Source organism: Dreissena polymorpha, chromosome 2 (assembly GCF_020536995.1).
Source record: "Dreissena polymorpha isolate Duluth1 chromosome 2, UMN_Dpol_1.0, whole genome shotgun sequence".
Classification (NCBI taxonomy): domain Eukaryota; kingdom Metazoa; phylum Mollusca; class Bivalvia; order Myida; family Dreissenidae; genus Dreissena; species Dreissena polymorpha.
In genome coordinates, this window is record NC_068356.1 from 17,792,096 (window position 1) to 17,806,521 (window position 14,426).

At 37.0% G+C, this 14,426-nt stretch overlaps 1 protein-coding gene across 1 annotated transcript; it reads right to left on the reverse strand.

Annotated features, from left to right (window-relative positions):
* Positions 1-1,613: 1,613 nt before the first annotated feature.
* Positions 1,614-9,568, reverse strand: LOC127866072 (deoxyribonuclease-1-like). The gene is given in 4 exon segments (XM_052406463.1): positions 1,614-1,945; positions 1,947-2,666; positions 3,419-3,488; positions 9,271-9,568. Coding segments are annotated over 2 exon segments (966 nt in total). The 5' UTR covers positions 2,616-2,666; positions 3,419-3,488; positions 9,271-9,568; the 3' UTR covers positions 1,614-1,648.
* Between the last annotated feature and the right edge of the window lie 4,858 nt (positions 9,569-14,426).

A 14,426-nucleotide genomic window follows, 5' to 3' on the forward strand; every position in this document is an offset into this window, starting at 1 on the left:
AAGCCAACATTGTCAGTATTCAATATTTTTGTATATTTGTTGCCATAGCAACCACAATTTTTGACGTAGGAGCAAAATGAATTGATGTGCATAATCTCCATAGTGCCATCTGTCCATATTTCAAGTTTAATGAAAAAAATATGAAGAACTTTTACAGTTATCGCAGGATCCAGAAAAGTGTGACGGACTGACAGACAGACTGACACACAGAGCGCAAACCATAAGTCCCCTCCGGTTTCACCGTGAAGGTACAATTACATTTATTATGCCCCCCTTCGAAGAAGAGGGGGTATATTGCTTTGCTCATGTCGGTCTGTCGGTGCCCCCCTTCGAAGAAGAGGGGGTATATTGCTTTGCTCATGTCCGTCTGTCGGTCGGTCGGTCCGTCCACCAGGTGGTTGTCAGACGATAACTCAAGAATGCTTGGGCCTAGGAACGTGAAACTTCATAGGTACATTGATCATGACTTGCAGATGACCCCTATTGATTTTGAGGTCACTAGGTCAAAGGTCAAGGTCACGGTGACCCGAAATAGTAAAATAGTTTCCGGATGATAACTCAAGAACGCTTAGGCCTAGGATCATGAAACTTGATAGGTAGATTGATCATGACTCGCAGATGACCCCTATTGATTTTCAGGTCACTAGGTCAAAGGTCAAGGTCACAGTGACCCGAAATAGTAAAATGGTTTCCGGATGATAACTCAAGAACGCTTAGGCCTAGGATCATGAATCTTGATAGGTAGATTGATCAGGACTTGCAGATGACCCCTATTGATTTTGAGGTCACTAGGTCAAAGGTCAAGGTCACAGTGACCCGAAATAGTAAAATGGTTTCCGGATGATAACTCAAGAACGCTTAGGCCTAGGATCATTAAACTTGATAGGTAGATTGATCATGACTCGCAGATGACCCCTATTGGTTTTCAGGTCACTAGGTCAAAGGTCAAGGTCACTGATGACCCTAAATAGTAAAATGGTTTCTGGATGATAACTGAAGAACGCTTATTCCTAGGATCATGAAACTTGATAGGTAGAATGATAATGACTCGCAGATGACCCCTATTGATTTTCAGGTCACTAGGTCAAAGGTCAAGGTCACGGTGACCCGAAATAGTAAAATGGTGTCCGGATGATAACTCAAGAATGCTTATGGCTAGGATCATGAAACTTCATAGGTACATTGATCATGACTGGCAGATGACCCCTATTGATTTTCAGGTCACTAGGTCAAAGGTCAAGGTCACAGTGACAAAAAACATATTCACACAATGGCTCTCACTACAACGGAGAGCCCATATGGGGGGCATGCATGTTTTACAAACAGCCCTTGTTGATTTAAACACACACTTGATCAATAATCAAAGTGAGAAAGTCTTAACTGTCGTAAGGTTAAACATAACAAAATTCCAATTACCCCGGTACATCTTTTATCTATTAATGCACGTAGCTAGAAAACTGAAGCCTACTTGAATGGGCTAGTTCACAGGTTACCGGTACTGTACACCTTGAAACGATGCGTTAAATAATGAATGAAATACCGGAGGGTGCTGGGTGAACTGGAAGGGGGGGGGGAAGCAACATTTCTGATGCAGGATTATTTACAGAAATTAATAATACACTTTATGAAGACCGTCCCAATTAATATCCTAAATCTCCATGTACATACGAGTGTATGAAAACATTAGGAAAATAATGTCATAACCACTGGGTAGTGTAACGATTGTAAGTCCGGAACTGGTCACTCTGTCCTTTAACTGCAATTCTATTGGATAATGGTCACTCACTTCTAACGCAAAAGTGTGATGAAGTCCGTATGCGTCATCAAAGCGGAACGCTATAGCGCTGTCGTTTAGATACTCTCGCCGGAAGTTATATCCGGTCATTACAAACCGATCATAAGCGCAATGGGTGCCTCCTACTGTGGTGTCGGTGTCGTCTGGAAGTCAGCCATGCGTAAGCAGGATCATGCTTCAGCGGAATGCGGTCCCAGTCCTTTTGTGAAACGTATGAGCAGCCAGCGTTCAGATCGCCTAGCACCATGATGTCGTTTATGGTCCACTTGCGTCTGATGTCAGCAAACACGTCCGCCAGATGATTGATTTCTTCCACAGCTTTGCTTGGCGAGACGTGTATTCCTGCTAAGACGAACGTTGCCAACCTCGTCTTCGTAGATTTGAACATCACGACATACGGCTCTCGTTCAAACAAATCCATCGAAACGTTCGCGGTATTGAGCGTTTCATTTCCGTCGTCGAACACATACTCGTCCATCAGACTGATGCCCATTTCCGGTCTGTACAAGAACGCATACTGCTCCTTGCTCGACGTGCGACCCAGGCGCGAACTGACGGCGAATTGAAACTTGTTACCGGAAGCCGCCAAATAAGCGACTAGCTCTGTTATGACCTCGCCGCTATTGTCGCGTATCTCCTGTACTAAAACGATGTCATATCGCGATAATATGTCCACTAGAACACTCACAACCTCCGGTTTTCCCATTTTCGACCGTCCGAACACTTGGATATTGAATGCACCTATGCGCAGGCCGATTGCCACATGGGTGATGATACTCAGACTCAAAAGGCCCAGTAACCGCGTGCATTGGAACATCATGATATTGAGATCTGTGATACAGACGTCCCTATCGTGACCGGGAATGGGTCCCTGTGGAGCAATATAATAGACATACCGCATATAAGTATTTCAACAAAATAAAGTATGTGCTTTTAATTCCTGCATTAAAAAAACACCGCGACATACACAAGTACTTGTAATTAGTCTGAATTCTGCTAACATTTCATAGAAGAAGGTATCAAATAGTCGTAATAAAACAACTTTGTTTATTTTTTTTATACGTGTCCAATGTTTGGCACTACTAAAACGATGTTGACGTAAATCTTATAGGTACGCATTAGACATATCAACAGCTTAATACTGAAAACATTTCTTAACACGAATAAAAACCATCTCTCGCCTACTATTATCACACGTATTGCACAATTAAAACAAAATAATTTGCTTCACATCGATGCTACTTTGTCGTCACATAGATGCTAATAACTTTCAATGCATAGTTATAAAAGCCATTAACACAACTAGAAATGTTCGTAACTGTATGCACATGAGAGGTCCAAAACGCAACCTTAGTGAATATTATTGTCTTAACACGCATTAATAACAAATAAGAATAAAATTGTCTCAAAGATAGGCCGTTAGTAGAGCCTCCGTTGGGGTAGAGATTGCACAAAGTTTCAAAGCATGGATTTCTTATATTTGAGATGTAATGATGGTCTTCATTCTTTGGGATCATCTTTTTAGTGCGAAACAATGCGTGTCAGTATGTCTAAAACTTTGGAAGTTATTTGAAATACTTTCTTGCAAGGTAAAATTATGACCCTGTCAGACCATGTGTTTACCTTTTACCAAAGTGTGGCGTCTGACCTTCGAATCGGGTTCATACCCCGTAAAGCCTGTCACTCACCAAGTCTGAAAATATAATCCATGATTGTAAAATGAGATGCTGAAAAACAGTTGTGGGAGTTATTCTCCAATTTTTAATAACTATTATGACATTGGCACTTAAAGCATGGTTGTTTCGAGCTACACTCGATCTGACAATGCATTAATTGACACTAATGGCTTGGTTTTTGCACATGTCACATAGTCTTATAACGCTTAAATGATCACTTCTGCCAAATGTATTTAAGCATGCTTAATGATGGACACAGTCTGACAAAGTGTTTGGCGTTTATTTACCAGTGCTATTTTGACAATGATTTATAACAGTGACCTTGGTCCTAAGACGCAATACCGTCGCATTTTTAGATAATGTTTTGCCAAGTAAATATTGAACGCTTTATGTGGAACTCAGATGCACTACTGCAGGGGAATAAAAAAGTTATTGAAGCAAAACCGTCGACAAATTTGTTGTTTAATGTCTTGACCTTCGATATGTTGGATGCTCGAATATCATTTTCTCTCACAATAAACAGTATTTGTACATGTTTACAGTGAAATATAACATAAATCACGATTATTTTATTATCTCGGCGCGTTTTCATGTCTATTAATTCATTTAATGCCGAATTATAACGGTTTAACCCCCCATTTTGGAACTAAACTTCCTTTTAAGCACATTTTGGTACCTGACTTCCAAATGATAAACAGCTCTTTCCTATGTTAAAAGTTGTCATGCGAAATAACTTTCGTGATTGAATTCCGCATTGGTGCGAGTGTTTTGGAAATCATTTTCACTTGAGGAAATCAAGTTATCTTTTTTTTATTAATTGATATATTATTAATTTTTATTATTGTATGTTTTATCGCGTACTTAACGCTAACATTTAGTGTGCGTAAAATATAAGACATTCGACGGTATTATTAACACAGTGTTATCATTACCTGTTTATTTTAACACATAGGGACATCCTTATTTTTGAATATGCATCAAACGGAATACTATGCCTACTAAACGGAATACAATGCTTACTATTTCCAGATATCAAGAAGCCAGTTATATATGTCGAGGATACGAAGATTAAAAAAGACGGCGTAACGAAGTGTGTGACGCTCTAGAACGCGAAAGGAACATGAAAACCCACCATTCAAACAAAAAAGATTACGTCGAAGTACCACGCCAAACAATCACATGTACGTGCAAAATAAGTGTAATGAAAAACAGAAAAGAGTAAAGCCGTTTCGATACTAGTATAAGGTTGCTGTAACCAAATACTGCCATTGTTGCGATTCGGAATACATGAGGCAATTTGGAATACCTGACACCTGCTTAGAAGATGCATATCGGTGGATGCTTTTTTTTAATGAAAACTTAAATATTAATTGTTTATTTAATACAATGACATTTGACATGTTTTACCATAACGATACTGTATGTGACTTTGATGTGACAAATTTTGGACGACCTTCTTTTAAACCAGTTCTGAGTTGGTCACTATATTATACTCGCAAAAAGTGAATTTGTAGTGGATAGAAAGATTTGTGCAAATGCAATACACGCTATGATTTCAGTAGAAGTGATCAATATATACATGTATTTTTTTCTCATTTATCCATATGTGAATACATATTATTTAAGAATGTTGTATTGAAGGAATAAAGTATTGGCTCACATAGAAAGATAATTCCGTTTGTTCCTAACATTGCCTTCTAATCGTAAGTTAATATGTCAAATGCATAACGAATTCATTCCGACCCTAATCTTTTTTTTATCATGTATGTAAGTGCTGAATACAGTTGAAAATGTATGCAGAGACATCGTTGGAAGAAATGACGTAACACAGATAATGGTTTATTTTCATAAAAAAAGTGAGAAACTAGCATGACATATACGAAACAAAACGTGTAATTAAGTAGCACTCACAGCAATTATATGTCAGACTTGTCTATGTAGAAATAATAAAATAAAACAAACAAAAAAAAACATAATACATCAGCTGTACATTTTTTGTTGGTTCGTATGTTTTATTTGCTGTTTTAGTCCGGCTCTTTTTAAGGACAGGGTTGTCATTATGATTGTAAACAAAGGATTATTTTGGAATAGTAACCGATTTGGCCGGGGGTCAAGGGGGGGGGGGGAAGAATTCTACACATTTTAGGGACAAAAAAAACTGCTATTCTCAGAGCATAAAAAGTTAAAATGAGGTCTAAAAAGAATAGAAAATTTTAAGATTTTCATATTTTTAGTATACTGTACAATGTAAAAACATATTATATTGATAGATCTTTGCATGTTCCAATTCTATCCATTAACGAATAATCCAGTTTTATTACGATTTCTTTTTTTCAAAACCAAATTACGGCCAATATTGACGATGAATGTCGTCCGCCATTTAACGCAAGTGCATATACAAATTGAATTGTGGGATTTGGGATTCCCATTGAACATGCGTGAATCACGTGACACGGTTTGAGAGCATTGAGAACCGTTAATATTTAGTAATTACGACAAATCAACGACTCAATCTAAACTGTTACATGTACCTCCTTTCAGAAATGTTTGCGAAAGTGAAAGTGAAGTTCTGAGAATAAAAATGCGTCTTTCTTTAAATTTTACCGAGTACTTTTCATTCCGGATCGAGATGTAACGTGTCAGGTCATTCATGCATGTAGACCTATATGTATGCGTAGTTTGGCAATCTCAAAACACGTTATTTACCTACTTATTACATTATGTGTTATGAACATTTGTTTAACAAAATGCCTTTTTTAATTTCAGTATTTTAAAATACGTATGATTAAATGTGCTATCCAAAATCATTTTCAGATTTCATTATTCACGGAAAATTAAGAAAATTCTAGCAACAGAGACACATTTCTCGTGTTTTTCATGTAAAGATGAAAATCATGCCAAAATTAGACTTCATGTATAACATCACGTCATTCTTCCTCGGGGAAAGCGTGGACTTGAATATTTAGATGCTGAATAACAACTTCGTAGCGCAGAGGTCGCTGATATCTTTTATTCTGGTAGAACATCGAAGAGCATTTTTTAATATGTGGAAACATTTTCTCTAACTAAAAAAACTAGTTAATTACGCTCTACAGTGCTACATTCGTTGAGATAGGTCAGTTATAATCTGTGAAATGTACAGCTATTTGATAGAGTTTCACGTGGGGATCGGCGTGTATTCGGCTGCCTGAGCGCTGATTGGTTGACGTGCTTTCCAAGAAGAATTTGATTGACAGCTGGAAAATCAATATTGGCCACTCGCAGAGAAATTCATTGAAAGGGGCCTTTTCACACATTTTGGCATATTCAGTTTGTCTTTAAATGCTTTATATTGATAAATGAACACATTGGATCTTAAATGCTTCAGTAAAAAATCAAGTATAAAATTTAAAAAAAAGGGAAAAAAAAGTAGACGGTACCAGGGCTCGAACCAGTGACCCCCGGAGTCCTGGAGTAAGTCAGAATTCAATACGCATTACCCCTCTCGGCTATTCCGCCAAGTATACACACTTTTAGTATTTTATACCTTATATAAGCAATCTTCGTAGTTTCGTAAATTTAAACGACAACAGAACTCTCCAAATTATTCAATCGTTTCGCGTTGCAACGCTTTATAATTTTTTAGGTTTTCAAATCATCAAAAGATACATATAATAGATATATTGGACTATGGTAAATGTTCAGTAATACTGTTTCCTCACAAATATCATAACTAAAACGAAAATTTGCGAATCTGAAACATCTTTTTTCAATTTTGTCAATTTACCAAACCGTGAAAGATCCCTTGAAAACAGTAGCTCTTATGCGGAGTTAATGGACTGAATGAATGACCGGGCGTCGCTCTACTATACTACGGTTATTCCTCGTCAAGTATTGTCGGTTTGCGTGATCAAAACTTCCGATCGCAATTTTAAAGATTCGGGAAAAACAAACGATTTTTTTTTGCGATTTTAACCGATGAATTTGATCGGCAATCGGTTAATAATGACAACCCTGTAAGGACTCTCTCTTGCATATTCTACATTTAAACTCGTGTGGTCCATGAATGGGTTATTGTATTCCAGTCCTCCGCTAATGTTCAATTCTTAATTACATCATTTTATACTGCAACGAAAGATGCACGTATTATCGCCCTTAAACCTTCGCCATCTGAAAAGACAGTAAAAGAATGGCTAAAGAAAATTTCATATCAGAATAAGGTCGACACGTCATAAAATACATTTAATAATACAAATATTACTGAAAAGGCTGATAAACATTCTATTACCTCGTACATCAGCCACCCCACAACCCATCTTCTTTAAAATCGGTGAAATGATTCAGTTGGTCGGCAGGTTTTGTGTACAATATTTGTATAATTCTACAGTAAAATGATTAAGAAGACACTTATATTGCACCACATAAAATGCTATAAAACTATAATATTGAAGTACACATATAAACTTTATTATAGATGGGTAGGTATTTCGTGTCAATCTCTTTCACATATGAAAGAGCTTTTGGTCATTTGGAAGTCATGTTATGCTGCTTAAAGTACATATACATGCATGACTTAATTTAGATTAAGCAAAATAAAACACTAGGTATTTGCCAAGATTCATAAGAGTCAAATATATACGAGAAGCAAGAGCGTAATCGTGCGCAGCGAGACTCGCTCATATAGCATTGAACCTCTCATGGCTTTCTTTCGAAATAATTTCATGTCTCCGAACTAATATGCTATACGCCCTGCGTTTTTTAATATGCGGATTAATGCTCCGTTTTAGATCCATAACTTATGAACGCCTCAATATTTTTAAAAATTAATACCGGATTAATGTTCACCGACATTTTTCATACAGATTTGATATAAATATTACAGAGCTGAACAAAAAAATACATTAAGCCCTGTTTTCCCGGCACACGCGCTGGACATACACCTTTAAAAAACGCACTACAAATTCCAGTACTTGTGCACTTAATAGATTGTAAACAATGACGGTTGAAATCCGTACGTGGGAATTTTTCTGGTAACCAAGAGCGACGTCAACGTTCATGAAGCCTTTCATTCATAAATGTATATATGCGTCGGGTGTCGAAACCAGCATCACAGGATGTAAAATCTATTTTTGACCTGCATATTATCCGCTGCTGTGTGCACCCGCCAATTAGTTTAAAATGGATTCCGAACCGGTAAGTAGTTAACATAACATCAGGACATAATATCCCTTCCAAAAAGGGCGCTATGCTGCTTAATAGTACATGTATATTGCAAAAACGTGAAGCTCCCCACATATTATGTCGCAGTTTATAACAATACAAGTTATGTTTCATCTTTTGTAATGTAGCTTGAGGTTTCGTATCTTTGAAAAGTATGAAAGAGGTATACATTTAAACAGAGGAAACGTTCTTTAAAACATTCATATCAATGGTAAATTCAATCACGACAGAAAGTTCGTGTATTTGGAAGTCATGTCCCAAAATGTGCTTAAAAGGAAGTCAGTTCCAAAAAGAGGGGTTAAACCAATAGTTTTTGGCAATACATTAGTATAAGAGATAAAACGGCGTCGGGAAAATGAAATAATCATGGTTTTAGTTATATTTTACCGTACACGTGCATCAATACTGTGTATTATAATGTATGATATTTGCACATCCCATTTCTCGAACGTCACGTAAGAAGACAACAGATTTAAGAACGGTTTTCCTTCAATAACTTTTTTATCCTTACGTCTACGATCTTGAAACAAAAAAACCGAGGGAAGCACAAACACCGGATAGCCGAAAGGGCGTATTCATTCATAAGAAATATAAACTGACTTCCCGGATGAAAATATCCGCTACTCCTTCACGAAAAACACTAAAACGACGCCATCTTTGAAGTTTTGCAACAACTTTCTCACTTAAACGCGGTAAGCTCCCGTATACGCAGGCCCCCCAGCTACTGGCAAATATATTTTACGCCAAACGTGCGGTCATGCAATATTTCTAAATTGATAGAAAACATAGTGTCATAAATATATCCGTTTACAATTATGAATCGATCAAAACTATTCAAAAGCAATCTCTGAAGTGGTTTACATACACTAGTAATCCATTAAAGCGACACAATGTACGTATGCTAATATTTGCTTCCGGGTGTTTTAATTATACGTGTACATTGAAGGAAATCACGATGGTCGATCATTAACTATTTTACATTTTGTAAGGTATAAAACCTCTTTAAAAAACTATAATTTACCCATCTATTGTTGCGAGCATAAATTATTGTGCACAATTAAGATCTGGTAAAGACAACATGCATCGTCTTTATTTACCGGATAGTATTAAAGGCACAGTTGTACAACCATACAGAAAGTGCTAAGAATATAACAGAGAATATAACCCATCAGAGAAATATATTTTCATGCACATCTTTTAAATATAAGTATTGTCTTCGTTTATAATGTTTAACTTTTGCAAATCGTTGTATCACGAACGTGTTAACTTCTAACACCACTTACAAATGTACAAGTGGGCGGAGTCTAAACTTTGCAGGTGCGCGTGACGTCACTCGTCAACTGGTTTATAGACGAGTTAATTGTTATTGTTTACATTCGGGATTTTTCGCGCATGCGCACTGACTGGTTGGCAAAAAAAACATTGGTTACAGTAACGTAATACATGTAGTAAGGGCTTTTGTTAAGTCAATAAATTGATAATAAAAAACCGAATAAAAGTTAAAACTCTTAACAAATAGTGAAAATATATCATATTTAATACCAAATTAATGTATATTCACACATCAAATTTCATCTTCATAAAAATACGAAGAAGTTATAAGCATAGAGTTAAAGTGATCGGCTGACTAAATACTGACCATTCCACAAAACAAAACAATACATTAGACGTAATCTTTCTGATAATGAGACTTGAATAAATTATATTTCAACACTTATAAAACATATATTAATTTTGATTTTAATTGTAAGTGGTGTGGGTAGTTCATTTTCATAAGCGATCGATAATGTCATAGGTGCATTAGATCAATTATAAAACAAAGCCCTAAAAAGCGGAATACATTACTCTTTTTAAATATCGTGGCAATTTTCTTTTACATTGAATGAATTTTCGTTTCGTTTACATTGAATGACATTATAAATACAATTAAGCATAAAACGGATAAACACTGCATATTAATTATGCAAAGTAAACTGTCTTTGCATGTATATTGCTCTTTGTGATTGCTTGTGTTCATGATGGTGTTTTGTACACTGCAGTAATGTACAATCTTAACACGTATTTAGCGGAGTTTACTTTTGCCGGTACCCGTAAAATACCTTATTGCGTAGCAGTAAAATGGCACAATATTTAAAATCTCTCTCTCTCTCTCTCTCTCTCTCTCTGCTCTCTCATCCTCTCTCTCTCTCTCTCTCTCTCTCTCTATATCTCTCTCTCTCTCTCTCAAAATCTCTCCCTCTCTCTCTCTCTGTCTCTCTGTCTGTCTCTCTGTCTGTCTCTCTGTCTGTTGTCTGTGTTCTCTGTCTCTCTGTGTCTCTGACTCTCTCTCTCTCTGCTCTCTCTCTGTCTCTCTCTCGTGATCTGTCTAGCGTTAGGGAGCTCTCTAGAGGCGAAGCGAGCAGGAGAGAGAGAGCGAGGGAGCGAGAGAGCGGGCGAGAGAGAGAGGGAGAGGCTAGCGACGTCGCAGCGCGCTCTGTCGCGATACAACGCGATCCGCTCTCGTCGCGCGCTCGCTCTCGCCCCCCCTCCTCTCTCTCTTTCTCTTTCTTTATCTATCTATCTATCTATCCATCCATCCATCCATCCATCCATCCATCCATCCATCCATCCATCCATCCATCCATCCATCCATCTATCTATCTATCTATCTATACTGTCTAACTCCCCTTGCGGGTATTATTGACAGGTGCGCAGTCAGCGCAAGATAAAAGTGTTAAAAGTGAATAAGTGAGAAAGATAAAAGTATGTTCGATTAATCATGCATGGTGAAGTGATTTAAAGTTAAAGCTGATAACAACATGTCTCTCGGAGTTCAAGGGGCAGAAGGGGAAAGCAGGGGCCGCTTAAACCCTTCAAGATCAGGATGTAATACTGTAGTGGCAGGGAGGTTGTTCCCCATCACAATAGCACTTGGAAAAAATGAAAACTTATAATAATTTGCAGTGGTATGGATCTGTCTGAAAGAGAGGGGGTGCATGTGACGAGTGAATCTTGTGGGTCGCTCGATATATGATGGTAGCGGCACGGCTACTAAACCTTGAACAATTTTGAAAAAGATTATTAATTAAGTGTCATTTCGTCTGTCTTGTAGGGTCTGCAAACCAAGTTCCTGTTGCATGGAGGTTACACTGTCATATGGAGAATAATTATGCTTGACCCAGCGGACTGCTCGACGCTATACATTTTCAATTTTTTGTATATTTTGTAAAGTGTGAGGACTCCATACGGAAGAAGCATATTCAACCTGTGGTCTAACTATTGTCTTGTATGCCAGCTGGCAAATGTTGGAATTTCTTGTCTGTATGTTCCTGCGTAGAAAACCAAGAGATTTATTAGCGTTATTTGTAATTCTATTTATATGGATATTCCAGGAAAGGTCTTTTGAGATGTACACACCTAAGTATTTTGCATTGTCAACAGTTTTAAGTATTTGTCCATGGAGTCTGTACATGTAATTAAAAGAGAATTTTGATTTATTTCTGGTTATGTTTAAAACTTGGCATTTACTTGGGTTGAACTCCATGTCCCAAAGATGTTCCCATTTCATTAGTTTATCTAGATCTTCTTGTAGAGTATGGCAGTCATGCATATTGTTGATTGTTAGATAAACGGCAGTGTCATCTGCAAATAAGCGAACTTGAGAAGTAATAGATTTAGGTAAGTCATTTATATAAAGAAGAAAAAGTAACGGACCAAGCACAGACCCTTGTGGTACCCCAGATGTCACTAGTACCTCGGATGATAATTCTCCATCTAGAGCAACACGTTGAGTACGACCTATAAGGAATGATTTGATCCATGAGAGAGTATCTTTATCCACACCATGTTCCTGTAATTTGAAAAGCAGTTTAAGATGGTTCACTTTGTCGAACGCTTTACTGAAATCAAGAAATATTAGATCAGTTTGTTGTCCAGATGCCATATTTCGTGCCAGATTATCAATGAGTTGTAGAAGTTGTGTTTCGCAGGAACGCTTTTCTCTGAAGCCATGCTGTTAGTCATAAAGTATGTTATATTTACTGTAGTGAGCTGAAAGATTTGAGGAAACTATATGTTCTAAGGATTTACATAAAATACAGGTAAAAGAGATAGGTCTGTAATTTGCTGGGTCTTCTTTTTTTCCTTTCTTGTACAGTGGTATTACATTTGCAGATGTCCATACTTTTGGTAGAATTCCGGAGTCCAATGATTTGCTGAAAAAGAAGTGTTATTATGGGAGAAATTTGTGTAGTTAATTCTTTAAGAACAATAGGTTTGATGTTGTCTGGACCTACTGCCTTGTCTGGTTTAAGATTGGATAGCAACTTCTGCAGCCCATTGACACTGACTGTTATCTTTGGCATTGTTGGAAATTTTCTGAAAGATGAAGATGAAATTTCATTCAATTAAGATTTCTGAAAAAAGAGAGACATGATTGAGATAGGGTAAGGGGGACATAGGTGTGAAAACGGATTGGAACTGTTGGTTCCAAACATTGGCCTTTTCTTGATTCACAGATGTTAATTTTCATGAAACATTGTCAAACAGAGTAGATATACCTTGAGCGTCTTGTTTGGAGTTTTTTAAGAGAGTATACAGTTTCTTCGTATTAAAGTTGGATCTGTCTTCTTTAGCGTCCGGGTCTTCACTGCCTAAAATGAACACGATATATTTATTAAAAGCAGTTTTAGTATTTCGTTTGAAAAGGTTTTAAATATTGAGAAACATTTTCCTGGTCATATGTGTTCCATTGTTTTTAAGTCTGAAATAAAGGTTATCTCTTTTTCTCATTAGTCGTTTTATCGGTTGTGTAATCCATGGTAGTGATCTTCTTGTACCTATAGTTTTTGAGGGAATAAATTGTTTAATACCAGTTGATATCTCATCTGAAAAAAATGACCAAAGTTCTTCTACCGAGGTACTTTCACCTTTTTCAAGAACCCTGTCACTCACTCCTTGCATGTGGGTTTTAAAAGAATCCCAGTCTGCCTTTCTATACAGCGGTACAACTCTGGGTTTTTGTTTTGCTATTTTAACTTTAAGATCTGAAATAAAAGATACAATATCATGGTCTGAAAAACCTGGAAGAGTTTTTACAGAGTTAACAAGAGTATGATTAGAGGTCAGGAAAAGGTCCAAGATGTTGTTTCCTCTTGTGTTTTCAGTCACCATTTGAGTAAGGTTGAAATCTGCAAGCAAGTCAATAAAGTCATCATAAAGTTTTACATTACTACATCCAGGTTTTATTGTGGGTCTGTGTTCTGTATCCCAGGAGAGCTTGGGGTAATTAAAATCTCAGAGTATCCAAAAATTTCCTTTCAGGTTGGCGGTTAGCTCTAGAGATTTCCTAAATTCTTCCGAACTTTGTACGTCAGCTTCTTTTAGTCGATAGTATGCTGCAATATATACTGGTTTACATGAGGTCAATTGAATTTTAATCCAGATTATTTCACAGTTAGTTTTTAGCTGTTTCTGTTCAGTTGCCAAAATTGTATCTTTCACCAAAATAAAAACTCCTCCATCTTTGCTGCTTTGGTCTTCTCTGAAGGGGGTGTAACCTAAAAACTTTGGGAAAATTTCACAGTCTTTATGATCTTCAGTAAGCCAGGATTCTGTACCTACAACAATATCTGGTTTATAATGATCTAATAAGGCATAGAATTCAGATTTTTTATTTGCAATGGACTGAAAGTTTACACATATAACTTTTAATTTTGGATACTGTTTAAATGGTGTTTTCTGTGTCCCAGGCTTGGTGGCCGTCTGCGTTGTATTCC